A 26,121-nucleotide genomic window follows, 5' to 3' on the forward strand; every position below is an offset into this window, starting at 1 on the left:
GTTTTAAATTTGTACCCTTAAACAACATCTCCCCAATCCCTCCACACCAGCCGACAGCAGAACCGATCACTTTGTACTGAAACAACAATAAGAACAACAAATAAAGGTGAAAAAGAAAAAATAAAACTGGTCAGGATCCCCAAGTTTAAAAGGATCATTTCCTTATGTCAATAATTTCTATACAGCTTCGTAAAATTTTTATTTAGAAAAGAATTTTTAATAGAAAAGGGGAGCATTCTACACATCACCTTGAAACCCATGTTACAGTAGCATTTTGACCCGGTTGGCATAGCTTTCTTCCACTCTCTTCTTTTTTTTCAGTCTTTGCAATACCTGTACCTGCCAGTCTCCAGGTGCCCCTAGTTACAGGTCAGCTCCACACACAGAAGGGGAGGAGCTACTTCCCGGGGTCTGTTCCCAGAATCACAGCCCCACATCCCAGCGACAAACAGTGCTGCCCACCTGGGGACCAAAGAGGACCCTGCCCACTTTGTTGTGTGCCATGTGAGCGTTCAGTCCAACAGGATGGCTGGTGGACAGGTGAAATGTTTGTCTGTGATTGGATTCAGTCTTATCTGCCTTAAAATGGTGAGTTCACCATTCCGACCTACCTGCAACTATTTAGGGGGCAAAAAAAGATACATTCAATATCTTTCTCTTTTTTTTGAGGGCCTCAGTGGTGGGGAGATGGAAATCAAAATACTTTGGAGGCATACCAAGATTGTATATGTTTGTGTGTTTGAAATTTAATGCAATTTACTAGTGAAAGAAAACAAGAATATCATTATGTTTTAAGAACAAAGATTTCTGAAAAATCCATCAGCAGCTACTGACTTAGTTCAATAGGCAGATTCAGGGAGAGAAATGAAACAGTAATGTGATCTGTCTCCATCCTCTCAATTTTATTTAGGATTGCTTTGTGGTAGATTTGAGTGTTGGGAAATAATTTGTGCAAATAAATACTGTGTGTGGATTGGAATATTGCTCACATTTTGTATAAACATGTTGTGTTAAGTATATTACTGCTCTGAATTAGGTTTTACATTTCCCCAAATGGTGTTTTTCTTTATGGTTCTAATATTCTAAACTTTCTTTTTCAGGTTGCTTCAACAAAAACAGGTAACATTCTCTGAAATGCAAGTTTACCCTCCCCATATTTGATTTTTTTTTCCATTTTTTTGAGATATGTCAGAGCACACGGTTCTTTTTTTTTTTTTCTTACTTTTTAATTTTATTTATTTATGGCTGTGTTGGGTCTTCGTTTCTGTGCGAGGGCTTTCTCCAGTTGCGGCAAGCGGGGGCCACTCTTCATCGCGGTGCGCGGGCCTCTCACTATCGCGGCCTCTCTTGTTGCGGAGCACAGGCTCCAGACGCGCAGGCTCAGTAATTGTGGCTCACGGGCCTAGTTGCTCCGCGGCATGTGGGATCTTCCCAGACCAGGGCTCGAACCCGTGTCCCCTGTATTGGCAGGCAGATTCTCAACCACTGTGCCACTAGGGAAGCCCCCCATATTTGATTTTAATTTCCATTGTTAATTCCTGGGCTACCCTGAAATATAAAGGCTATACCAGGAAAAATATTCAACATTTTCTGAGCACTCACACTGTGAGTGTAACTGGTAAGACAAATACATGGATCAAAATTTAAAGATACATCCTCATAAGATATTCTTCTTGAGTACTGAGATGTATAGAGTCATGCAGTCATAGATTTTTCTCAAACACGGTTAACCATTAGTAAAGTATTACAATGATCATCATTCCAGTCAAAGAAACAAAATTTTAGTGAAGAGCCTAATTTATATAACTTTTCTTATTTGTCTTCTAAGGAATTAGAGGAGAAAACTAGAAACAGTTTTGATCAAAATTCTCTAATAAAAGATTCTCTAATAAAAAGATTAGATTCTCTAATAAAAAAGGTTTTATACTTCTAATATTGCATCCTTAAAATATAGACAATGAAAACCCAGAGCTGGAAAAAGGCTTTCTTTTAAGAGATTTTATCACCATTTTTCTTGAATAAATGACTGAAGGCAAGGATAATTTCTCTACAGGCCTCTCCTGGTTCATGCATTCTAGAAATTTAAGTCCCTAGAATGGAAACTTATGTTCGATGGAATTTAGATGATCTGAAGGAACCATATAATATCAATTATATCACCAATAAACTCTCTTAGTAATTCAGCACAAATAAGAACAAATTTTATTTATTATTTTGTATATACCACAGAAAAGGAAATGTAAATAAGGCAATTAAAATGTTTGATATAGATTTTTGGCTGAGCCATAAAATCCGTGCTTATACAATAGGTTTTTAAAAATTATTATTTCATGCTTTATTCTTACTCACTTATTCTTGAGACACCTTCAGGATTAACCAGGAAGCTGTGAGAAGGACTATTTGGCCATAAACAAAGTGATTTTTAAAAAATCAGTAGCCCTTCGATTGGACAAAATCTAGTTCTGCTGTCTCTTAGAGGGTTCCAGGACCACAGGACACACTGAGCCCTCAGAACGGACCTATTTTTAGTCCCACGTTATCCACACTATTTGAGAGAAAGAATGGGGCAGACATATACTGGTGATGCTGTTAATTGATTCATCCTGTCTTTTCAATAGATGTGATGTGTTTTATTGATACTGTATAGGAGGTTTCATTTGGGGTGTGTGTATTCTGATTCTTTTTGGGCTCTGGCATCGGCTGTTTATCTGTGTCTGGCCACTGGGGCCACATGGGCTAATTTAGATCTCTGAGTTGGTAGAATGCACAGATGCTGTGACTCAAAGGGTTTCATTTTTGACTAATCAGAGTGGTTGATTGCAAATCTAGGGAATAAATTTTTCTCTTTCATCAGTGCAGTTAGCGGGCCAAATACAGAACAAAGAAAGAGTGAAGAACCGCTGCTGATTTATGGAGACTTACATGTCCTGCTCAATCTTCTCATCTCTTTAAGGGAGACATAGTACAGAGGTGTTGATCTTTTTTCATTGCTGTTACTGGTCAGATCCTGCTCTAGAACCATGTGTAAACAGGCAATCTGTCTCTCCAGCCTGTGCTTACCCCAGAGTCTCCATAATCCCACCTTCCCTGGCAGCACCCCCTCCATGGCAGTGCCATGCAGCCTGGCTTTTCCAAACCCCAAAATTGCTCGTCCTGGTTCACACACACACACACACACACACACATACACACACACACTAATCCTTCCTACCTTTCAATGTGCCCTTACATTCACTATTTTACTTAATCTTTACCATCTTAAGATGTAAGTATTTTACATTTCAAAGTAAACTCAAAGATGTAGGAATTATTAATATTCCATACACTCAAGGAAGAAAACTGAGACTAGAAGAGGTTAAATCACTTGTACGTGTTCATAGGCAGAAGTAAATGGCAGAGCCAGGGCTCAAGCCCAGCATTCTGAAATCCAAATCCTTTGCTATTTTCCCATCATGAAACCCCGCGTTTCATCCTGCTGATACTGGCTTCGTGTACTACTATGCTTGGCAAATGTGCCCCTCCCAGCTCAATTCAATACGACAAATTTTGTGGAGTCCTCAGGCCCCTTGACAGGCCTGTGGGGAGATAGCCAGTGCCATGCCAGCCTTTTAGATGCCTTTCAAGCCACTCCGTGAAGGCACTGTCACGACAATGTCTAGTTTGGTTGTCATTTGTCCAGGAAATCAGTCCATTCCAATGAGCAGGACTGGCTAACAGGAGATAAGATGAACAATGGGGACAAAGGAAGCAGCAGGGATTGAGAGACACCGCAAAGTTAGAGGAAAGAAGGCTTTAACAGAGAACAAATAACTGGGCGAGCAGAAAAGAGATGAGTGTGTAGGAGGGATAAATGTGGGACCCCTGCGGGGGCTTTCTATCCTACAACAGGGAGGGGACATAGGCGCTTCCCGCAGAGTCAGCTTCTGCTGGCAAATGGCTAAGATGAGCCCCTGCAACTTTTCCCCAGCATTTATAACCATCATAGTTTTCTTTTGATGGCAAAGGAGACAGTCCTGGGTGATGTTGAAGGAACGTCTGGCCAGTGCACAGTGGACTCTTTGTTCGTTCTTGCAGCATGGTTATTTCTGAGATGCTGCCAAAGCCAACTTTCTGGGCTGTGGGTACAGAAAGATAAGTTGTCTGTATCACGCACATGGGGTTTTGCAGGTTGGGGTCTGTTGGAGGGAGGGAGTTGATACTGACAAATCGTACATTTGGACGGTATTTACTTCTCCTCTTTGCCCTAGAGTATTGTTTTGCACTTTAGTTTTGAATGTGGCATATAGTGATTTTGCCCAGCAAATGCAGTACTTTAAATATAAAAGACCAATTGCCAGCTTCAAACCTAAAACCCAGATATTTTTGTTTGACCTTTTCTTCTACTTGGACCTCCTACACCCAGGGCATTTTTGAGTCCGTGGAGTTTTGCAGAGTAGTAAATCTGATTACCATGTTGTATCTTCTACCCCATGCCCAAAGTATAGGAATGCCTTGTGTAAACTCATGACATAAGCATTCACGGCCTCCTGGCAAACCATGGCCAGGCCCAGGTGAGGAGGGACCCTGGCATCTCATTCTTAGGCTGGGGCAGATGTTTTGATAGAGAAGGAGAGAATAAAGTTTATTTTTATTTTATATAGAAGAATCTGAAAATTGTTACACTCTGATAATATTAAAGACAGTACGCTCAATTATGAAGCAAAGAACTCAATTCTCCCCCTTCCTCCATTAGATTAAATGCCACTTGGAAAATGTGCAAAGTGCATGAGTGGAAATCACAGCCTCGACAGAGGTGGGGGATGGAGGTGGACCCTTGCTGGAGACGGAGTCGCATAGAGGTGGGGCAGGAAGGGGAGACCCATGACAAAGCATGCCGGGGGATTCACAGGACGCCAGACTGGAGTAGCCTCCAGAATGGAAGCCCTCAGTTACTCTCTCCCTCCCCTCAGAGTTCTTCTCCCAAATCACTCCCTACTCTTAGTTAACTCTTTTAAAAGTACAAAAAGTGCAAATTATCCGAGAGGCAACTGGGAAAAACCTCTTTGAAGTCCCATTCCTGAATGGGAGGTTTGAGCTTTCTTGCTCTCTTCTAGAGAGTAGCTTTGCCTTTCTTTTCCTCTTTTGTTTGTTTGTTTGTTTGTTTGTTTCTTGATCTGGAAAATAAGGGCAAGGTTTATGTCTGAAGGATGACATGAGAATGACTTAGTTTGAAAGTAAAATGATGAAAGAAGTAATCCTTACAGGTACCCTAGCTAATGTACACCTTCAAAATCTCTTTCAGCTCCCAAAATACCCACTATTGATCAGGCATATTCAAAAATCAGCAACAGTATCACTGTGGAATGGGCTACAGTGCCAGGGGCCACCGGTTACCTCCTCACGGCCAGAGATGGGAACACTGTCATTGAAACCGTGGTGGCCAATTCCCCAGGCACTGTGACGGGCCTGAAGGCTGCAACCTTGTACCAAATCACCATCAGATCCATCAGTCCTGCTGGGAGAAGCCAGGCATCGCCTCCAAAACAGGCAAAGACAGGTAGCTGGACGCTCATCCTCTGTTGAGCAATTGCTTGTGACCTGGATCAATTACACTGAGGATGCAAATGCATGATGTAATTTTGTATCATGTGAATGTCTATGATTCAAGGCTCAGAAGTGAAAGCCACCAAGTGACTTTTTTTTTGGAATTCACATGTCTGTGGAGGAGGTGGTATGTAAATTCCAGATGCTTTGGAAAATAAAACCCATTTCTGGGCATCTTTAAAAGCATCCGTGCTTTCAAATCTCTGAAAAAGGGATTTCTGTTTCATTTTTTTTGTTTGTTTGTTTTATAAATGTATTTATTTATTTTTGGCTGCATTGAGTCTTTGTTGCTGCACGCGGACTTTCTCTAGTTGTGGAGAGCAGGGGCTACTCTTCGTTGCGGTGCGCAGGCTTCTTATTGAGGTGGCTTCTCTTTGCAGAGCATGGGCACTAGCGTGTGTGAGCTTCAGTAGTTGTGGCACACGGTCTCAGTAGTTGTGGCTCGCGGGCTCTAGAGTGCAGGCTCAGTAGTTGTGGCACACGGGCTTAGTTGCTCCGCAGCATGTGGGATCTCCCCGGACCAGGGATCAAACCCGTGTCCCCTGAATTGGCAGGCGGATTCTCAACCACTGCGCCATCAGGGAAGCCCAGGGATTTCTGTTTTTAACCTCAATTATCAATAAAACCATGTGGAATAAAGAACACATAGAAGAGATTTTGCTGCACTTTGACTTGTTTGAAATAAAACCATTTAGAGTTTGTCATCAGCATGACTTAAATTGATTTGATAAAGTTGTACCTCGGCATATTTCTGAAAGGTTGCGTGCAAGTTAAAATAGTATAAACTATCATTCCCCCCATTGATTTATATTATGATTACAGGGAGGTTTTATCTAATTTCTTACCAACTTCCAGTTGAAGGTATGCCTAATATTAGAATTTCTCTGTTCCCCCTTCCTCTGCTGTGTCATCTGTAATTAATACACATTTAAATAACAATTGTTTAATGGAACTCTGCCATGAATCCTATTGCAAAGCAAATAATTTTTTCATAATATGGATAATCAACCTCAAATTACTATTCCTAAATTTGAATTAGCCTCTCTTGCACTTTCATAACACAAATGCACAGGTTTTTGTCTTTGTAGTGCTGGCTGCACCAATTCTACAAGTAAGCTCTCCAAGTCCAGACTCTATTCTTGTGCAGTGGAAAAGCGTATATATGGCAACTGGATTTTCTGTGTCCATTATGCGAGCTAATGGTTTGGGGAGAATATGGAAAGAGAATACCACCAACACCTCCTTGACATTCACCAGTTTAGACGCTGGGACTCTCTACACCATAAAGGCCTATGCGTGGAGTGCCAGCGGAACACCTGGGGATGACTCCACCTGCAATCAGAGAACAGGTAAGGACTTCGCAGCTCAGTCCCAACCTTCTCCTTTTTGATTACTGAGAAGGGCTGTGCATTGCAGTCACTGAGAGCAGCGTTAAGTGATAAGTACAGAGCAGCTGGCAGCAGGCATTTAAATTGATTATGAGCTTATTTATAGTGTCCTGATAATTCCTCCTCGGTGGTTTAAATGCTTATGGCACGTGTAAAGAAATGCTGCTCAGGGCTTCCCTGGAGGTGCAGTGGTTGGGAATCTGCTTGCCAATGCAGGGGACACAGGTTCGAGCCCTGGTCTGGGAGGATCCCACATGCCGCGGAGCAACTAGGTCTGTGAGCCACAACTACTGAGCCTGCGCGTCTGGAGCCTGTGCTCCGCAACAAGAGAGGCCGCGACAGTGAGAGGCCCGCGCACCGCGATGAAGAGTGGCCCCCGCTCGCCACAACTAGAGAAAGGCTTCGCACAGAAACGAAGACGCAACACAGCCAAAAATAAATAAATTAATAAACTAATTAATTTAAAAACAAAAACAAAAAAGGTAGATGCTTGCTTAAAAAAAAAAATAAAAGAAATGCTGCTCAGGGTGCACAGAGCATGGCACTGCCCCCCCAGAGCCAACTTATTTTCAGCTTGTATGTTCAATATCACACAGCAGGAGATAATTCTTACTAGGTTTACCAGTCACCTCTTGTCCCTTCATAGGTTCAGACCAAGAGTAGAGACAAAAAGAACTGAGCCAAACAAGAATTTATTCAGCAGACATTTAATGAGTGTGTCCCAACTTTCAGCTGGCGTTGCTCTAGAGGCACAGCAACAAACAAAACAAACTTCCTGTTATGGCACTTTGTGCCGTGGTGGGAATCCATATTTCAGATATATTTCCCAAAGTCCTCAGTTTGGGCCTGAGGTCAACGAGGGGTTTCCCACCACCTCTCCTCCAGCTGTAGGCTGAGAAGCTGATGCATCGTCTGTGTTCTCACAATCCCCATTGCAGGGGTACCTGACCAGGGTGTCCTACTGCGTGATAACTAGATGCCCAAACTGAGCTGCTGCTCTGAGCCAAAAGAACGAGATGGAGAGAGAGGGAAGAAGAGAGATTTTTCCTTCTCTTGAGGCAGAGTGAGTCATCCTCTGACAATATGGTCTAGTAGATGCCGGACTCACCAACCAGATTAGCTGTTTCATCTCTTGGGGAGGACCAAGGAGAAAGTGGAAAGAAACCAGAAATGTTCTCTCCAACAGTTCCTACTTTGGAGGGGAGTGGAAGCCTCATTGTCTATAGGCCGAAGCAGAACTGTAGGGAGAAGTGAAGGGTTTGCCTTTTATATTACTTTTCCAGGTAGAAATCAGAGCAAGGTGGCCCTAAGGTGATTCATGATGGGCCTGGTGAGTCAGGATGTCTGTGACAAACCAGTCTCTCTGGGCCTCTTCCAAGACATTCACTCATTCTTTCTCTCCACAAATATTTATTGAGGGCCTCAAGCTTTTTTAGGAGGATAAGCCTGAGGAAAGGAAGGCATATTTCTAAGAATGCAGAGGAAATCGTTTTGGAGATGCTAAAAAACTGCCTTCCTGTGTGACCATCACACTTGATACTTTCCTTCTTTCCCTTTGATTTAGAATAGAAAGTCTGCTCTTCTGTAAACAGCTGTGACCTAAAAGCTCTTACATGTCTTAGCATGTGTCAAAAGTAAAGAAGGAATGTTGTTGAAACTAATCTGTTTAACTTCATCAATCTATAATAGAATATTTGACCTACCACTTGATAATATACCCACATGGCCTTCTTAGCCCTTCACATTTATAACTTCATTTAATTATTTCTATCACTTATCAAATTGTGCATTCACTCATTCATTCATTCAAAATGTTTATTTAGCACCTATATGTGCTAGGATCTATTTTACAGATGAGAAAAATAAATAAATAACAAAAAGATTAAATAACATGGCCAAAGTCATATAGCTAGTTATGAGTTTGCATAGTTAATGGGAGATGTGTTACCAGTTCTCAGGTACCCTAAATCCCAATTTTACGCTTTGTACACTTGCAAGTATCATGTGACTGAAGTACCCCATCCTCCAAGCTCTGCAATATTGTTAGGCCAAATCTTACTTGGGTTCTTGAGGTTACTGCAAAAATCTTAATTGTTTCTCAAAAATGTAGGTCCTCGTGCTCCTGCCAACATTCAAGTCTCTTTTGATAGTGGTTCTCTGAAGGCATCTGTTTCATGGGCACCGACAGAAGGAGCTTTCAACTATACCGTGATGGCTTTGAGTGACTCTTCCAGGCTGAGCTGTAGTACGACTTTCAGTTCCTGCACCATCTCCCCTCTCCAGTGTGGAACCGAGTACCTGATTTCAGTTTTAGCAACTAATGATGCCGGATCTAGCAGATCAATTTCAGCAGTGACCCTGAAAACTGGTATGTAAACAAGAGTGAGATCACTGGGGGCTTGGCAAGCCAAAGTGACTACCATTAGGGAAACAAATAATCACATGACAGTGTTCCAGAACACTCTAGAACAAGCAAAAATGAAGGCCTGGTCTAAATGAAAGTGTTGAGTTGGACATTCTGATGACTTTGAATAATGTTGATAGTGCAACCAGATCTCGTGCATTGGAAAAAACACTGAAATTTAGGAAACCTGGTTCCTATTCCAGATCTTTCACTAATTAGTTTATTTTCTTTTGCATTTGTAAAGTTGTAAATATTCTAGGATCCAGTTTGAGTGATACACAACTCTAGCTGTGCAGTACAGATAGTGGTCTCTTATTTACATTGTGTTTCACAGACCTAGGCCTGGTGGGAGCTATCTTTTTAAGATAAAGATGGAATGTCTATAGTTTGGAATATGTGTTTAGATATCTTCCCACTTTCATTCTCATCAAAGAGGCAAAGAGATACATATGTGGAGGTCTACGCTTCAATTTAGAAATATCTGTGTGTTTTGGGGATGAGAACTAACATTCAGTGAAGAGCTACTATGCAAAGATGCAAAGAAAATCTCTTGCAGTACTCTCACAACTGTTAATTATTTATCATTTCCTAGTTGCTTGTGCACCTGGAAGGGTGACAATCCAAGAAGATCCCCCTGGCCACTTGTCTGTGGCTTGGTCCAATGTGCATCTGGGTGATTACTATGTGGCCTTTGTGAAGAGTGACGATGGCTTGGAAGTACACTGCAACACCTCCTTCACCCAGTGCAATTTCTTATCTGAGTGTGGCTTCACTTACTTTATTAGTGTTTTTGCCTATAACAAGGCAGGACAGAGTCCTTTGGGTGATGTGTTTAATTATACCACAGGTGAGTTGCACTTGATTCTTGTAAAGGGAGTTGAGTTCTGAGTTCACTAAACTCAGCAGCAGAATAGATCATCCATTGCACTTATTGACTTACCTAGACCACCTGGGAGCCATTCTAGGGCCAAGAATGGAAAGTGAATCTCTTCTTTCACATTCTTTCCAGACTAGGGAATTTGGACTTCGTGGACTCAAGCTTAACAAGAATGCAAGGTTTAGGAGTGAAAAGAAGGGAAAGAGTGTTGTTATTCAAGCTTGCTCTGAAAAGTTGAACCCTCCACCAAGATCTACTCAGTGTTCAGGCCTGTGCTGGCAGCTGAAGGGGAGGTGATCCTTAGGTCTCAGAGTTCACTCTTTCCCCAAGCCCAGAAAATAGGGATGCAATGGCAAAGATTCTACATGGTGTGGAGGGCTTTGGAGTAGGACACCTGGGTTTAAGTCCTAACTTGACCACCAACTCATTTGCAAAATGGGAATAATGATGTCTACCTTGCTAAGTTCCTTAGTATCTGCTACTGCAAAATGGGACAAATAATAATGAGAACATGAATATGAAAAGGTCTTTGTATGTGAGAAAAGCACAATGCAAATATTTTTATTAGCATCATTATTATTGTTACTATTATTCTCCACTAGGCTTGGGTCTTCAAAGGGCAGGGATTGTATTTTATTTATCTCTTCATCCTGAATGCTTATCATAGTATGACTGGCATATGGGAGATGCTCGATTTTTAAAGAATGAATGGAGTGAGTGACAAAATTAATTAACTATATTTACAAACAAGAATACTATAATATAATTATATAAATAACAATACATTTTTAATATTTATGTATTTATTTGGTTGCGCCTGGTCTTAGTTGCAGCAGGCGGGCTCCTTAGTTGTGGCATGTGAACTCTTAGTGTGGCATTCTTGTGGGATCTAGTTCCCTGACCAGGGATCGAACCTAGGCCCCTACATTTTTACCAAGATGAAGGAATCAAATAATTGGTGCCTTTGGAATTTAGAGTCAGAGGCTATCAATAAGGTCTCAAGAGCACAGGAGGGTCTTCCGGAGGGAGTGGCCTTGAACTGGATCTTTAAGGATGGATGGAATGTAGGTGGGGCAAGAGCATTCCAGAGAAACCCCATGTGAGTTAGACACTTGTCAGAATTTGTCTGTGAGGTAGTGTAGGGCCTCTTCTAAAATCTACTAATACAATGCTTCTTCCCCTCCTCCACCCCCTAGTTTTATCTAGTTTAGTGTCTGGAAAGACTGATAGGATCTAAAGTTAAACTAAACATGATTTTGTCAGGCAGAAGAAGGGAACCGCATTCCAGTAGCGCGAACACAATCTTTGAGGCATAGGGAAATAAAAGCACGTGTGGGAATTGAGGGGTCTGGTGAGGCAGGGGATGCGGGAGGGGCAGCTGGACATATCGACTGGGTAGAGCTTGTAATAACCTTGCATGTCATGCATAGAGAATTTACCCTCTACGTAGTGGGTGTTAGGTCAGGATTGGAGCTGGACAGACCTGTAGGAGATTGTTGCAGTGACTTAGGAGGGTAGTGCAGAGGCTCTGGGCACGGAGATGCCAGGACTCAAGGCCACTCTGACAGCATGGCTCCTGCACTGACCTCCGCTCTCTCTCTGCTCCTGCTTTCAGCTCCCTGTTGTCCTGGTGACATTAACCCTGTGTTGGTGTCCAGTGACAGAGTAGAGATCGTCTGGTCTCCCGTCCGTGGTGCCGAACTTTATGAAACCAAGGCTGTAGATGGGTTCAGCGTGGTTGAGTGCAATGACACTGTTCCGGCTTGCACCCTTTCTGCTCTAGAGTGTGACACCAAGTACAACATCACAGTGTATTCCTTCAGTGAAGTCCGGGGCAGCAATACGTCATGTACCTCCCGATTTATAACCACAGGTATGATACAGCAAAGATTTCATTCACTGATGTCTGAATGGCTCCCCCCAGCTATGTCCCTCAGGAAGGGCATTCGGCAAAAAATGGTAAAAAGGCTAACTGCCAGTAGCCACCCTGTTGTGGTGACCCTGAGAGCCCCTGTCTTACTAAGGAGAGGCAGAAGAGGCGGTGGAAGAGGGAGAGGACAAAACGGAAATAGGAGACCATGGGGAGAGTGGAAGGTTTTGCTAGTGATTACCTCAGCCATTCACTTCCTCCTACCTTTGGGGCGCCTGCCTGTATTCACACCATGAAGGTTAAGACCACAAATGTTTGTCCTAATTACTTTCGCTTTTGGAGTTCAAATGGCTCCTTAACATTTTCCAATTAGTCCGACGTTATGGGAACCCAATACCATACGTCAATGTCAGCAAGGTTTCCACACAAAGGCTCTATGAATTTGCGCTACATGCATGGTATGGTCGAAAGTAATGATCTCATTTTGGGGGGGGGGGGGGGAAGGTCAGTTTTAGACCAAATGGCACGTGTGATATTTTTGATTCTGACTGTTTCAATTCATAATCTAAAATCTCTTAGCTCCTTGCAGTCCTGAAATCAAAAATGTTTCGAAGGATGCCTTTTCCATGATTAACGTGTACTGGCGATCCACTAACGATGAGGCCACTTACACGGTGACTGCCCAGGGAGAGAAAGGGCTGCACCGGTGCAGCAGCACGGGAGAGTCCTGCACCTTGTGGGGCTTGCCCTGCGGCTCAGTGTTCTCCGTCACCGCTGTGGCTGAAACACCAGCAGGACGGAGCCTGCCCAGCTACAGTGTGCCCTTAGAAACGGGTATGTAGCAACTACAGCCTGAACCTCAACTTCAACGGGGTCCTTAGGAATTGTTTTAGGACACGAACTTTCTTATTTGATTCACCCTAAGTGTGATAGAAATACCTTAAACTCAGAGAGGCCTTTCAAAGAGCCCCCGTCTTAGAAAACTTTCACACACGTTCTGTAAAAGTATCATCTGAAGGCTCTAATATATTCAAATACCAACATCAAAGGAGGAATACATTGACTCTGCAAAAACATTTATTTGAATTCGTATTCCCCCATGACACAATCTACCAAAACAACTAACAAGTGGCCAAATGAGCTAGTTTATTATTTATTTCTTTGGTTCAGCCCTTTCGAATCTTTCTCTAAAAAATACTTTCTGAGTTTCAGTTTCCTAATTGCTAGAAGGGGATAATGGCTTTATCGGGTGGCTGTGAATATTACGTTATTTATGCTGCAGAGCACTTAGCGTGCCTGATGCACAGTAAGAGCTTGATAAACGAAAGCTGTTATTGCTTCATAGCATTGTGTGTGAATGAAATTTAGCAAATTACTTAAAGCCTTTGGACATTATTTTCTCTTCTACACAACGATAGATGGCACTTTAGACTAGATAAGTTGAAACGTAAAGAGCGGCAGAATAGAGACAATGCCAAATACGCAAGAAGATTCCAGATATTCTATATCCTGTATAATGGATCTTTGAAAAGTTGAGAATTGGTTGTGGTACTCTTAGGTGGCTAAGAATATTTTGAGCTTTTATATCAGCTGTGTACTATGAAATGCATGAGAAAGGCAAAATACATTTCATTGCAAATGTAAGATATATTGGGAGAAAAGGTGAATGCAACCATTGCTTTAAAATTTGCAATTGGAATTGTTAAAGTTGGAGAACAACAAAGGTTTCTTAATTATTCTGAAAAAAATTGGGGAGAATCTCACATTACCCATAGCCAGTTATTGCACTGCATTCTTGGGGAAAGCACCTGCTATATACAGTGATGTTAAATAACGTATCAGAGAGAATGAGATTTTACTTAACAAAAGAAAATTTTTAAAGTTTTTTTTAATTTATCTTTTTATTGAAGTATAGTTGATGTACAATGTCATAGAAGTTACAATATAGTGATTCATAATTTTTAAAGTTATATTCCATTTACAGTTATTAAGGACATTTTGATTAACAGTTGAAGGTTTGAGAAATTTAGGATATTGAATGAAACACAGGCAAAATACCATACTTGGTTAGTTTTCACAAATAACCCTCATTGGAAATAAATCCCCAGTGTTTTCTCTTTCCTCATTTAAGTACCGTGCTGTCCAGCCAGTCTGACAGTAACTCAGGTCACACAATCGGTGATCAACGTGAGCTGGACTGTTGGGACCGGCGCCCAAACCTATGTGACAGTTCTGGAGTCACACACTGGACAGTCTAAGTGTCACACCCGTCAAAACCACTGCCTCCTGGGATGCATCACATGCGGCATCAATTACACAGTGGCATTAAAAGCAATTAGTGCCACTGGGCTGACTGCGGACTGTGGCTACCAAAGTTATTCCTCGAGTAAGTGAATTCTAACCTCTAGCTCTAGAGTATCAACAAGGACTTTGACTATTATAGATCCAGACATAGCCTTTCCATCTCATTTTAAAAGATGCTGCATCTCCACCGAGCTTGCATGGTAAGTTCAGATTACTTTCTAAAATGTTTACAGTTTTCCTCTTGACTTAGGACCTCAAAGGTTCAGAGGCTTCTGTTAGTAGTTGGTGAATTAACTCCCCTGGTAGCAAGGTTCAGGTATACTTTTTCTGAAGGAAGGATAGGTTTTTATATGACCCAGCTACCTGCAGCACAGAGTAACTCAGTCTGGCAGAGTTTTCAGAAAGCATTTAGATCACACATTCTATTTGGCTTGAATTTTTCTTTCTTATTATTATTATGCTACTACCTCACTCTTCTAAACCACTCCAGCTTCTTCTATGGTTTCTTATTTCAACAGGTTAACAGAGCACAGTATTGCATCTTGTTCTTCACAAAGACCAAGTCACTAGGAAATAGCGGGAGAAGTAGGGAGTGATACAGGGTTAGCAAATAAGATTTCTCTGGTGTAATTCTAGTCCACTGAAGTGGCTGCTTGGAGAACTGTTTTGAAAAAATCTTCTGAGGATGCTTCTCAGGCTTAATGGGAGACAGTACGATGACCAGTTAGCTGTATCTTCCCCGAGGCATGGGGTGGGAGAGTTGAAATATAATTTTGGCATCCCAAAAGTAGTAGAGTGAGTCTCCAACTAGGAGTTTAAAGACCTGGCTTCTTAAGCTGCACTGCGTTATCTTATTCTCTGATTCCGTTTCCTCATTGGTAAGAGAAATAGGAATGATCATGATATGAAAGCATTTAAAATGTGCTACACATACATAAGCTGGATTATCATTCCTTTTGGCCCATTAGCTTTCATTAGGTTTGCTGCCTAATTTCTCACCTTGATATCCAGTTCTGGAAATATGGCCCATTGCTTACCTTCACACCTAAAAAACCTTTTTTTTTTTTTTTTAAAGAATAAATCAAAGAAGTCTATCTGTAACTGAATTTTTTTTATTATTATACAATAACATATTTATTTTAGTTACTGAGGAATCTACCATTTGACACCTAATATGTGACCTGCTCAAGGTATTCAGGAAAGGAGAAAGGAAAAGTACCCAGTCAGCTAGCATGGATGAAGAGTGGACCAGCGACAGGCGTCATGCTACTCAGCTCAGCAAAATAGGTCTTTTCAGTTAATGCTGAATGCACTTAATTATATTTAAATTGAATCCCACTGAAATCATATGAAAATAGGGCATTATGAGGGATCTTGACAAGAATTCTGTACATTTGACTCATAAAGTTTGAGTCATATACAATACATATCTGCCAAGCGTGGACTTTTGGCCTCACCATTGTTCTCTATTAAAAACTCATGCCCCACCTCACCCTCACACATGGATTTCTAATCATGTGACCCACCACAGAAGGAACTTGAATACTCCCTCAAATCTTGCTCTAATCATTTATTATTGAGTAGGCTACTTATGTTGTTTCCCCATAGTAACAAAGGCCAGGTTTGTGGTGATGGTGGAATAGTGATGTGTTTGTTTCTGTTTGTTTTATCCTTCAGGTTCCTGCTGCCCTTTGGAGGTGAAATTATATAGGCTGGGCCCTAATGGCATCCGAATCTACTGGCAGGCCTCCAGGGGCTCCGCCAATTACAGCACTGACCTCTATGGTTCCAAAGGCATTTTCACGTGTGCCCCAAGCGCTGGCCTCAGTTTCTGTGATATTACCGAGATACCCTGCGGGGATGTATATACCGTGATGGTCTCCCCAGTTGCTGAGACAGGACTGAAGCTTACTTTCTGTCCAAAAAAAATATATTCAGGTAGGGCAAATTATGACCCTTTATTTAAAGCTAGTCCTCAACTCAGTCTGTGAATTAAGACTCAGAACAATCACACTTATTTGCTATGTAGGAAGGTCAAAGAGGGCATGACATTTTGTACATCCTGCAGGCAGATTCTGGCTACTGGGGACCCCAAGCTTCTTTGGAATTGTGATGCTTTATTATTACTTGATTTGGAGACACTCCTCTCATCCCTCTCTCTCTTTTCTCCTTCAGAAAAAGGACCAGATGCTTGCTGCTTAAACAGTAAAGCAGATTTAAAATGATTTTCTGCTTGAGATTTGGGGATAGGTTTGTAACATAGTGTTAGAGATAATGACAAACAACCTGAATGTTTGAAATAAGAGACTTGAACCTTTATTTGCACAGATTCAGACTTATGACTGAGGGAGAGTTGGAGGACCAGGAAAAAAACAAATTTATAAATCATAAGCTAGGATTGGAAATATGAGTGGGCAGACAGTCTGTGATTACAAAACTCACGAATGTCAGCTACTGCCATCTCACCAGAGCTGGCAGAAAAACATTAGCAATTCTCCTGCTCTGTATTCCAACACGTTCTGCTACCTTGCCCAGGGCATAGTCATGTATTTTTCATATATTTCTAAAATAAGATAAAATGAAGAGATGATGAAGCCCTAGAACTTTGCAGGTGAACACAAGAAGAGGAATAAATATTGGCTCAGAAACTTTACTAATAACCAGGATCTAAAATTTCCAATTATGGGTTGGTGACAAGAAGGTTCAAGATGGCTCCTGGTGATGGAACCAGGCCCGGTCCTCTTCAGGGACTGTTCTTGCTGTCCTTGGTTGTCATGCTCTGATTCCTTGCTTTTTCATTATCTTGTCCAGAGGACAAGCTGGCCCAAAGCATGGCCCTATGGGAAGGGCCAGGAATAGGTTGTTGGGCTGAGGATGAGCTCTTAGGAAGAAGAGCCTACAGGTCAACAATAATACTTCACTATATTTGCATAATGTTTTGAAATTTATCAAGCATTTTCATATTCAATATTTCACTGAATGCTCAAAATAACTCTATGAGGTAGGTTCAACAGATTTTATTATCTCCAATATATAAATGAGCAGACTGAGACTCAGAGGCTCCCAAATCTCTACCTGCAACCCTTCTCTTCTTCTAACCTCTAAATCCATATGCAAATGTGTTATCTCTACTTAGAGATATGACCCAGGCATTTCAACTCCTCAAGGCCAAAAGGAATTTCTGACCTTCTGCAGTTTTTGATCTTCTGTCATCCTTGTTTCAAGTATTCAAGCTGAAAACCCAGGAGTCAGCTTCCCTCTCCCTCACTCTCCATGTTTTAGTAGTCTCCCAGCCCTGTCCTGTTCACTCCATGATGGTTTCTAAATCCAACTTCTTCTCTTCATTCTTATAGCTACTTCAGTATTTCAGGGTCTTACTACCTCTCCCCTATACTACTACACCAGTCCTGTCCTCCTGCCCTCTTGCCAGTCTTCATACTATTGCCAGAGTTGTCATTCTAGGACACTGACCCAACTGTCTTTCTTTCATGCTTCAAAATCCTCAGAAATTTTCTATTGCCCCATAGAATAAAATTCAATCCTCTGAGCATGGCATTTAAGGTCCCTTACAATCTGTCCCCCATCTGTCTTTCTACACCTGCACTATCCAATAGAAATTTAATGCAAGTTTGAAAAATTTAAATTTTCTAGTAGCCATGTTAAAAAGGTAAAAAGAAATAGGTGCAATTAATTTAATAATATACTTTAGTTAATTTTAATCCAATATATCCAAAATATTCTACTTTTCAACATGGAATCAATATAAAAATTTTATATATTTTTTTCTATACTAAGTCTTCAAAATCTTGTGTGCATTTATTTAATACAGCATATCTCAGTTCAGAGTAGCCACATTTGGAATGCTCATAGCTACATGTGGTGAGTGGCTACTGTATTGGACAGTACAATTTTAGGTTCATTCCGCAACATCTCTCCTGAGAAGACTCCATTCTCTAGTCTAGTCACATGGAACAATTCACACACATCTGCCCTTGCCACACACACATACCATGGCACGTCATGTTTCTGAGGTAATGCAGCACTCCGCTCTTTGCCTGGATTTTCACCCCACCTCAACCAAGGGAACTCCACCAGCCCAAACTCCCCCTCCTCTCTGAAGTCTTCTCCAATTCTCATAGTCTGAGTTCGTCTCCCTCCTTTATGACTCCACCTCACTCTTATCTTCACCACACCATATTACTGTGAGTTGAATGTGTGTTATTTCTGCTAAACGGTAATCTCTTAGACTCTCAGTACTTTGCATGTAACTGTTGCCCAATACATTTTAAATTTTAAAAAGAATGAATAAAAGAGTGTATGTGTTTGTCTATGATTATACAGCCAGTAAGTGAGTGATGGAAGTCTTTGTTCTTTCTCCTACTTCATACTCACAATTCAAAACTGAGAGAGTCATTCCTCTGATGGTTTGTTAGTTGGAACTCTAGTACCTTTGGTGGGGTGTTATCTCAAGCCTGTAGCCATTTCACTTTAGTAAGGGTTGGGTGTCTAGACTCAAGTTAAGGAATCTACCTTTGCTCTGTCTCCCTAGTAAAAACCATGCATCTGGGGGAAGTTTTTGGTTTTGTTTTTTGGTGTGTGTGTGTGTATGTGTGTGTGTGTGTTTTCTCCAATATCAATGCTGCCTTAATCCTATAATGAGGATGATACTGTAAATGATAATAATGACTAATATTTATTGAGTGCTGTGTGCCAGATACTATTCTAAGGGCTTTACATGTATTAACTCAGTTGACCCTTATAACAACCCTATGAGGTTGACATTTTTTTTTTTTTTTTTTTTTTTTTTGGCTGCATTGGGTCTTCGTTGCTGTGTGTGGGCTTTCTCTAGTTGCGGCAAGCGGGGTCTACTCTTTGTTGCGGTGCGCAGGCTTCTCATTACGGTGGCTTGTCTTGTTGCAGAGCATGGGCTCTAGGTGCGCAGGCTTCAGTAGTTGTGGCTCGTGGGCTCTAGAGCACAGGCTCAGTAGTTGTGGCACACGGGCTTAGTTGCTCCGCAGCATGTGGGATTTTCCCTGACCAGGGCTCAAACCCATGTCCCCTGCACTGGCAGGCAGATTCTTAACCACTGCGCCACCAGGGAAGTCCAAGGCTGGCATTCTTATTCTTACCACTTAACAAATAAACTGAGGCACAGAAAAGTCAAGTAACTTGTCCAAGTTCATACTGTTAGCAGGTATCTCCTTCTCGTATCCCCTAAGCTGATTCTTATTCATTCTTTGGTTCACTTTCCTTTTATTCTTTCTTAAATTATATCTTCACCATCTCAAATACATCAATAAATGTATTTTAAATACTTGTGTTTTTATTTATTACAGTAACCTGCTCTGGAAGTACACTTGGAATGGGTAAGTCATTTTTCTCATGGATACAGTAGAAAGGAATTTTTTTGTTGCTCTTTAAGGTGACTTAAGTCAAGATCAAAGCTGACTCTTCAGGGACTTCCCTGGTGGCTCAGTGGGTAAGACTCTGCACTCCCAATGCAGGGGGCCCAGGTTTGATCCCTGGTGGGGGAACTAGATCCCGCGTGCATGCTGCAACTAAGTCTGCATGCCGCAACAAAGATCCTGTGCGCCGCAACTAAGACCTGGTGCAGCCAAAATAAATTTAAAAACAACAACAGCAACAACAAAGGCTCGTGCAGCCCTTGATATTAAAAAAAAAGCTGACTTCAATTAGAAAGGCAAATGCTTTCTTTCTGTGATGTGAGGGGTCCTTGCTCTCCTCTCCCATAACATTTTCTCCCCTATTAGATTGTCTCCCCTCAGATTCCACCAGTGGAGATGAACTCCTTTGGATTCTGAAATTTTTTCAGTCTTCCGGGGTCCCACAGGAAAATGTAAATATGTTTCAGAGAGGCAGCCTCTTCGTCCCTCACTTCAGAGAGTGGTTTCCAACCCTGCTATACACTGAGTCACTTTGAGAGCTTAAGAGTAATTGATGCCTGGGCTCTATCCCCAGAAAATCTGATTTAATTGGTTTGGGGTAAAGTCTGGGCATCAGGGTTTCTAAGAGCTCTTTGGGTGATTCTAAAGTGTAGCCAAGGCTGAGAACTGCTCCTTTAGAGCAGACCTTCTCAAACCTTATTGTGCATCCGAATCACCTGGGACCTTGTTAAAACCAGATTCTGATTTGGTAGGTGTAGGAAAGATCTGAGACTTTGCACTACGAACAAGGTCCGGGTGATGCTGGTGACGCCGATACTGCTGGTCTGACCTCACTTTTTTTTTTTTTTAATTAATTAATTTTTGGCTGCGTTGGGTCTTCGTTGCTGCACACGGGCTTTCTCTAGTTGTGGCGAGCGGGGGCTACTCTTTGTTGCGGTGCGCGGGCTTCTCATTGCGGTGGCTTCTCTTGTTGCGGAACACAGGCTCTAGGCGCCCGGGCTTCAGTAGCTGTGGCACGTGGGCTCAGTAGTTGTGGCTCACGGGCTCTAGAGCACAGGCTCAGTAGTTGTGGCACACGGGCTTAGTTGCTCCGCGGCATGTGGGATCTTCCCACACCAGGGCTTGAATCCGTGTCCCCTGCATTGGCAGGTGGATTCTTAACCACTGCGCCACCAGGGAAGCCCCTGACCTCACTTTTAGTAGTCAGCTGTTGGAATCTGTTAACAGCCTGCAGAGAGCTAGGATGTCTGCTTCCAGTTTGCATGGGTGGACATGGCCAGCAGAGGAAAAGGGGTGCTGAAAGGGCAGGTGGAGTAAAGATAACCCTCACTGCCACTCAGGTGTGCTCATGGCTGATCCTGTCTAGGCTATTCAGGGTGCCCCACAGAGGCTACTCTTGGCTGGGGCCACAGAGATGACCACACAGAGCTGTGTGTGCTGACCCAATAAGTAGCATCTACTGCTTCACGAGGAAGGCCTGCTTGATTTGGGGTCGTGGGAAAACCCCCAGGGTATATTATCAACCCCAAAGTACAGACGGGACACGTAAACACACATACACATACACATAATCAGACGTGGCTGACTTCAGAGAGTGCGAGTGGAAATGAAGCCTTCCTACCAGTAAAGCCCACCAGACAGCCTCCCAGCCTGGGCCAGCTCCCCTCCGACACTTCCTTCCACTGGCAGGACACATGCTTCTCTGCGCTGCCTGTTCTGTATTTCCTCTCCCAGTCTACTACTTCTCTGAGCACAACAGGACACATGCTTTCTAATTCTTACCCCACCTACAGGTCTGAAATAAGAATAATCCCTATTAATTTTTAAAGAGTTTCTCTTTCCAGTGACTACAGGGAAACAGACCTGGCTTATTAAAAACAAACTGTGTTAGCATACGGTTTTTGTTTTTCTCTTTTTGATTTCACTTTGTTATACAGCAGAAACTAACACAACACTGTAAAGCAATTATACTCCAATAAAGATGTTAAAAAAAAAAAACTGTGAGGAAAGTTCTAAATTATAAAAAATTACTTTAAAAAACTCCCAAAGTGCTAATGACCATAAGCCCTGGTCTTCAGTGAAACGTACATGGGCCTGGGTCTGCATTCTTGGAAACTATTTCCAGTATTATGGCCATTTTAAATCAGTGTTTCCCCTGAGCCACAGAGGGGTAGTAGAAGTGTCTTGGGGGCCCCTAAGAGGTGAGGAGTGGTGTATTGTATTCTGGTCTTCCCTAAGATTTTGTTTTGTTGTTGTTTTTGGCCACGCCATGCTGCATGCAGGATCTTAGTTCCCCAACCAGGGATTGAACCAGTGCCCCCTGCATTGGTAGCACAGAGTCCTAACCACTGGACCGCCAGGGAAGTCCCTTCCCTAAGATTTTGTTAGAGAAAGAGTCGCAATACTTTTTTTTAAAAAATGCTTGAAAACCATTACTCTTAAACCTTGCTGTTCATCAGCATCACCAGAACGCTTGTTCAAAACGTACAATCTTAGGCCCCACCCAGATTTACTAAATCCCCAGATGATTCACATGCATGTTCAAGTTCGAGGATCACTGCTTAGACAGTAGTGTTCAAACTCTGGTGTGCATCAGAATCTCTTGGAGAGCTAATAAAGGATGTAGAGGACTAGGCCTGCTGACGTGGGTCAGACCTGGGCCTTCATGTTTCTGTCAGGTTCCCAGGTGATTCTGACTCTCCAAGTTTGAGAAACACTGCTCTAGGTCACTACTCTCCCCTTCCTCTGTCCCTCTGGGCTGGCTCTGATCGTTGCTTCTCCCTTCCTTAGCAAGATTTCAGTCTTCAACCTGAAGAGATCTGACCCCCTCTTTAAGGAGATCCTTGTAGAAATCCTGCAAGACTCTCAAAAAATGAGTATTTGGGGGCCTCTACATCATACAGAATTCACTGTATTAAGGGAGAGATTCTAAATTGCTTCCAATTTCAGCATTTCTCCTCTCTGTACACAGGACTAGTCAGATTAGGTCCCTGGCTGACATGGGGCCTCCAGATATGCTAAGGGAAGCCTTGGGAATCTTTTTGTCTAGGACTTTTGGTCTTGCTTGACTCTTGGATTATCCTAAAGCTTTTCAACAGCATGAATGGATTTTTTTTAAGAGACAGATCTGGGTTCAAATTTGGCCACTATCCCTTACCCTGAGGCAACTTGCTTCAATTCTAAGTATAGGTTTCCTCATCTGAAAATTGGAAAAAACTCCTCATAAGATGTTATGAAGATTAAAGGAGATATAAATTGTAGGACACAATGACAGGCCCAAAGTAAGCTCAATTAATAAAAGGACTGGGGGTGGAGAGGAAAGTTCTTTGTCCTGGGTCAGTAATCTGAGCTCAAAGAGACTCTTGGGGAGGATTCATTTCATCAGGCAGGAGAGAGAACACCCTGCTTAGTTAGAACCTGCTGGTCAGTTTCTTCTTGCCCTTTGAACAGTTCAGATTCTCTTAATTTTCTGTTTATTTTCTGTGAAGTGCTGCAAAAATAGCATTTCAAATCAAAATGGTAATCTGAACCTCAGAGACATTTACGGGCTTTTTAATTTAAGAAAATGTCTGCAAATTTAATGCATTTCACTTCTTCCCTTCTTTGCCTTTTCAGTGATTTACAGAGGGAAGAGAAATGCGGAGTGACATAGTGAATCATGGATAAAAGCAGAGACTTGACTAGTGAGTAATTTAAATTGAAATGGTATGATTCAAAGGCAAAGTTGTTTTTTTTTTTTTGCTTTGCTTTAAAAAAATTCTTCCCATATCTTTTTCAGAGTTTCCTCAATTGTTAGTGTGATTAGAGATGGAAAAGATCTATTAGAGTACAAAATGCCTCTAGGATAGGACAAGCCCTTTTGGCCTTTAGAAGAACCACTCTAGCTCCACTTCCTGCAGGAAGGTGTGTCCTCACCTGCACAGGAGTTCAAGATCGGCTGCGGAGAGGACTCAGTAGAGAAATGAATCCAGAAAGTCCTCTGGAAGGCTGCCAGAGTGAGCCAGCACACTGGGAAAGTCCTGGGAATGTGAAAGTTCTGCTTAGCAGAAATTCTTTGAGATTTCACATCCAGACATACTACAGACTTCAGCACACCCACTTCATAAGCATTTCATCGACCCCAGCACTTGCCGTGCGGTGATCTAGCCATTCAAGAGTTGGACACGTCCACTCCCAGAGAAGTCGAAATCAAGCCACCACACATAGACAGCACTCACCCAAGACGAACCTCCACCAGGACTTTGGCCGAGGTTGGATAGCAGCAGCTGCCAGGGCCACCTGTAGTAACAAACACCCTCAGCTCAAGTTAGGAGGAAGCTGAGCCACTTGCAGCCTTCACCAAGCCAAAGCATCGTGTGATGAGACCTATGTGTGTGTGTCTGGGAAAGCAGAGCTGTTGGCCTGTTGCTGGAAGGACTGTGGTCATGTTTTTGAATGAGCAAAGATTTCAGATGGAGGGACAGCCAGGACCAGAGCCTCAAACGGTGGCAGTGACATAGGGAAGGACCATCAGTCTTGCTGGCTGTATCCCCCGCTTACACTCTAACTGCTTTTTTTTTTGAATCTTTGGAGAGAAAAGGCAATGATATATAATATAAATCTGTTGTACCTAAAAAAATTTTGTCCTTCAAATGCCAGTAACCTTATTAAAAGATAGTGCGAGTAGGACTTGTGTAACACACACGTAACTAAAGTGTTTACTCCCCAGAAGCATAGCTGTGGAACTAAGAATGTCTGTTGTTAGGAACAGCCATAAAACTCTGCCCAGAGGGAACTGGAGCGTGGAATTAGGCTTGAGGTACACTAGGAGGGAGCAGCAAACTTCCTTTTCTATGTCTGCTTTCCCTTTCTGTGTAAGACTGATGAGAGATACTCCCCAGAGCAACTGCACTTGAAAAGGACATAGACAAAGACACAGATCCCGAAAAATGGAATTTGCTGTGTCACAGAGCACACACAGAGGAAGGCCGAGTTTTAGTTCACTTTTGTTCCTAAATACCAGTGTCTGAACAGGAGTCGGGCTAGGTGTATCGACATCAATTGGGGAACTCATTACTTAATATAGATTTCCGGGTACCACCCCTGGAGTTTCTAACCCAGCAGGTTTGGGACCAGGCCTGGGAATCTATATTTTTAACAAACTCACCAAGTGATTCTGACATGCAGCCAGGTTTGGGAACCTTAAAAGGCTTGCCTTGGTGAGTTCTTCCTTGAAGCAACATTTCAGTGATGGGAAGCTGAGACGTGTTAAAAGATAAACTGAGGCATATTAAAAATTTTAAGAGTTTATTTGAGGAGAAATTGATTCAAATTCAGCAGCACCAAAACAGAAATGGTTAGGAGCGCTCCACTGACAGGTGCTGGGGGCAGGGGTTGGTGGTGGTGGGGCTTTTATTGAGAAGAAGCAGAAGCAAAGCAAGGATATTATTTGATTGGCTCTAAAGCTATGGCCAATAGCTATATAGCTACAGTGGTTGCCTTATTTGGGAAACCCTAGTTGGCTGTTTGTGATTGGTTGTCCTTAGATTTTGATTTCTTAACCTCGAGACCCTTACAGATTTAGGTTTTTGTTTGGTAACGAAGGCAGCTAAGGTATGAGAATGACCTCAGTCTAATGGCCTCCTTGTTTAATTAACTTAACAGAAGATAGAGGGCTGTGGCATGTGAGGAAAGATTGGTGAGAAGATATGGAGGGTTCAGAGTGGGTCCATGTCCTGTGAGGGCAACCATGAACTGAGGCAGCGTTCTGGGCTGTGGTTCAGAGCCCCATGTGAGACTGCGTGCTGAGCCCGGTTGCTGGCAGGGTGTGCCCTCTGAAAAGAGTTGTGTCCATGGCTGACTGGAACAGCCAAAGAGCCGAGGGCAAAGGCCAAATGGAAGGCCAGGATCCCTGGTTCTAGGACACTAGGGGGTTGGGACCAGTACACTCATACCCTATAAATACCAGAACACAGAAAATGAAATGGCCTGCCTACTTAGCTAGGCATCTAAGTCTGGGCTGCTTTGGTCAGAATTCCACAGAAGACAATGTGGTACCCACTGGGTGAACATAAAATCAAAACATGGATGTAGCACATACTACATGCTTCTAAGTGCTTTTCACATACTCATTTCATTCTCATAACAACCCTGTGAGCTAGATAATAATATTATTCCTTTATACATATAACAAAAATGAGACCCAGAAAGGTCAAGGAATTCATCCATGTTCTCACAGCTAATCAGTTGAAACACAAATTATCAGGGGGCCATTGATCATACCTGCTAATCCATGATATTTTTATGGAAAA

At 42.4% G+C, this 26,121-nt stretch overlaps 1 protein-coding gene across 1 annotated transcript; it reads left to right on the plus strand.

Annotated features, from left to right (window-relative positions):
• Positions 1-494: 494 nt before the first annotated feature.
• Positions 495-24,480, plus strand: FNDC7 (fibronectin type III domain containing 7). The gene is made up of 13 exons (XM_007169487.2): positions 495-588; positions 1,101-1,119; positions 5,282-5,536; positions 6,672-6,932; positions 9,082-9,339; positions 9,968-10,222; positions 11,868-12,125; positions 12,702-12,956; positions 14,254-14,508; positions 16,104-16,364; positions 19,763-19,792; positions 23,447-23,514; positions 23,610-24,480. The coding sequence occupies exons 1-12, from the start codon at positions 526-528 to the stop codon at positions 23,476-23,478; spliced, it is 2,202 nt and encodes a 733-aa protein (XP_007169549.2). The 5' UTR covers positions 495-525; the 3' UTR covers positions 23,479-23,514; positions 23,610-24,480.
• The last annotated feature ends 1,641 nt before the right edge of the window (positions 24,481-26,121 follow it).

The sequence above is a fragment of the Balaenoptera acutorostrata genome, chromosome 1, assembly GCF_949987535.1.
Source record: "Balaenoptera acutorostrata chromosome 1, mBalAcu1.1, whole genome shotgun sequence".
Classification (NCBI taxonomy): Eukaryota; Metazoa; Chordata; class Mammalia; order Artiodactyla; family Balaenopteridae; genus Balaenoptera; species Balaenoptera acutorostrata.

What these genes read in the sequence shown, in the direction of transcription:
- FNDC7 (XM_007169487.2), top strand. Translation starts at nt 526, where the DNA reads ATGGCTGGTGGACAGGTGAAATGTTTGTCTGTGATTGGATTCAGTCTT. An exon ending in CTCCCGATTTATAACCACAG is followed by an intron (nt 12,126 to 12,701) that starts GTATGATACAGC and finishes AAAATCTCTTAG; the next exon opens with CTCCTTGCAGTCCTGAAATC. An exon ending in CAGTGTGCCCTTAGAAACGG is followed by an intron (nt 12,957 to 14,253) that starts GTATGTAGCAAC and finishes TCCTCATTTAAG; the next exon opens with TACCGTGCTGTCCAGCCAGT.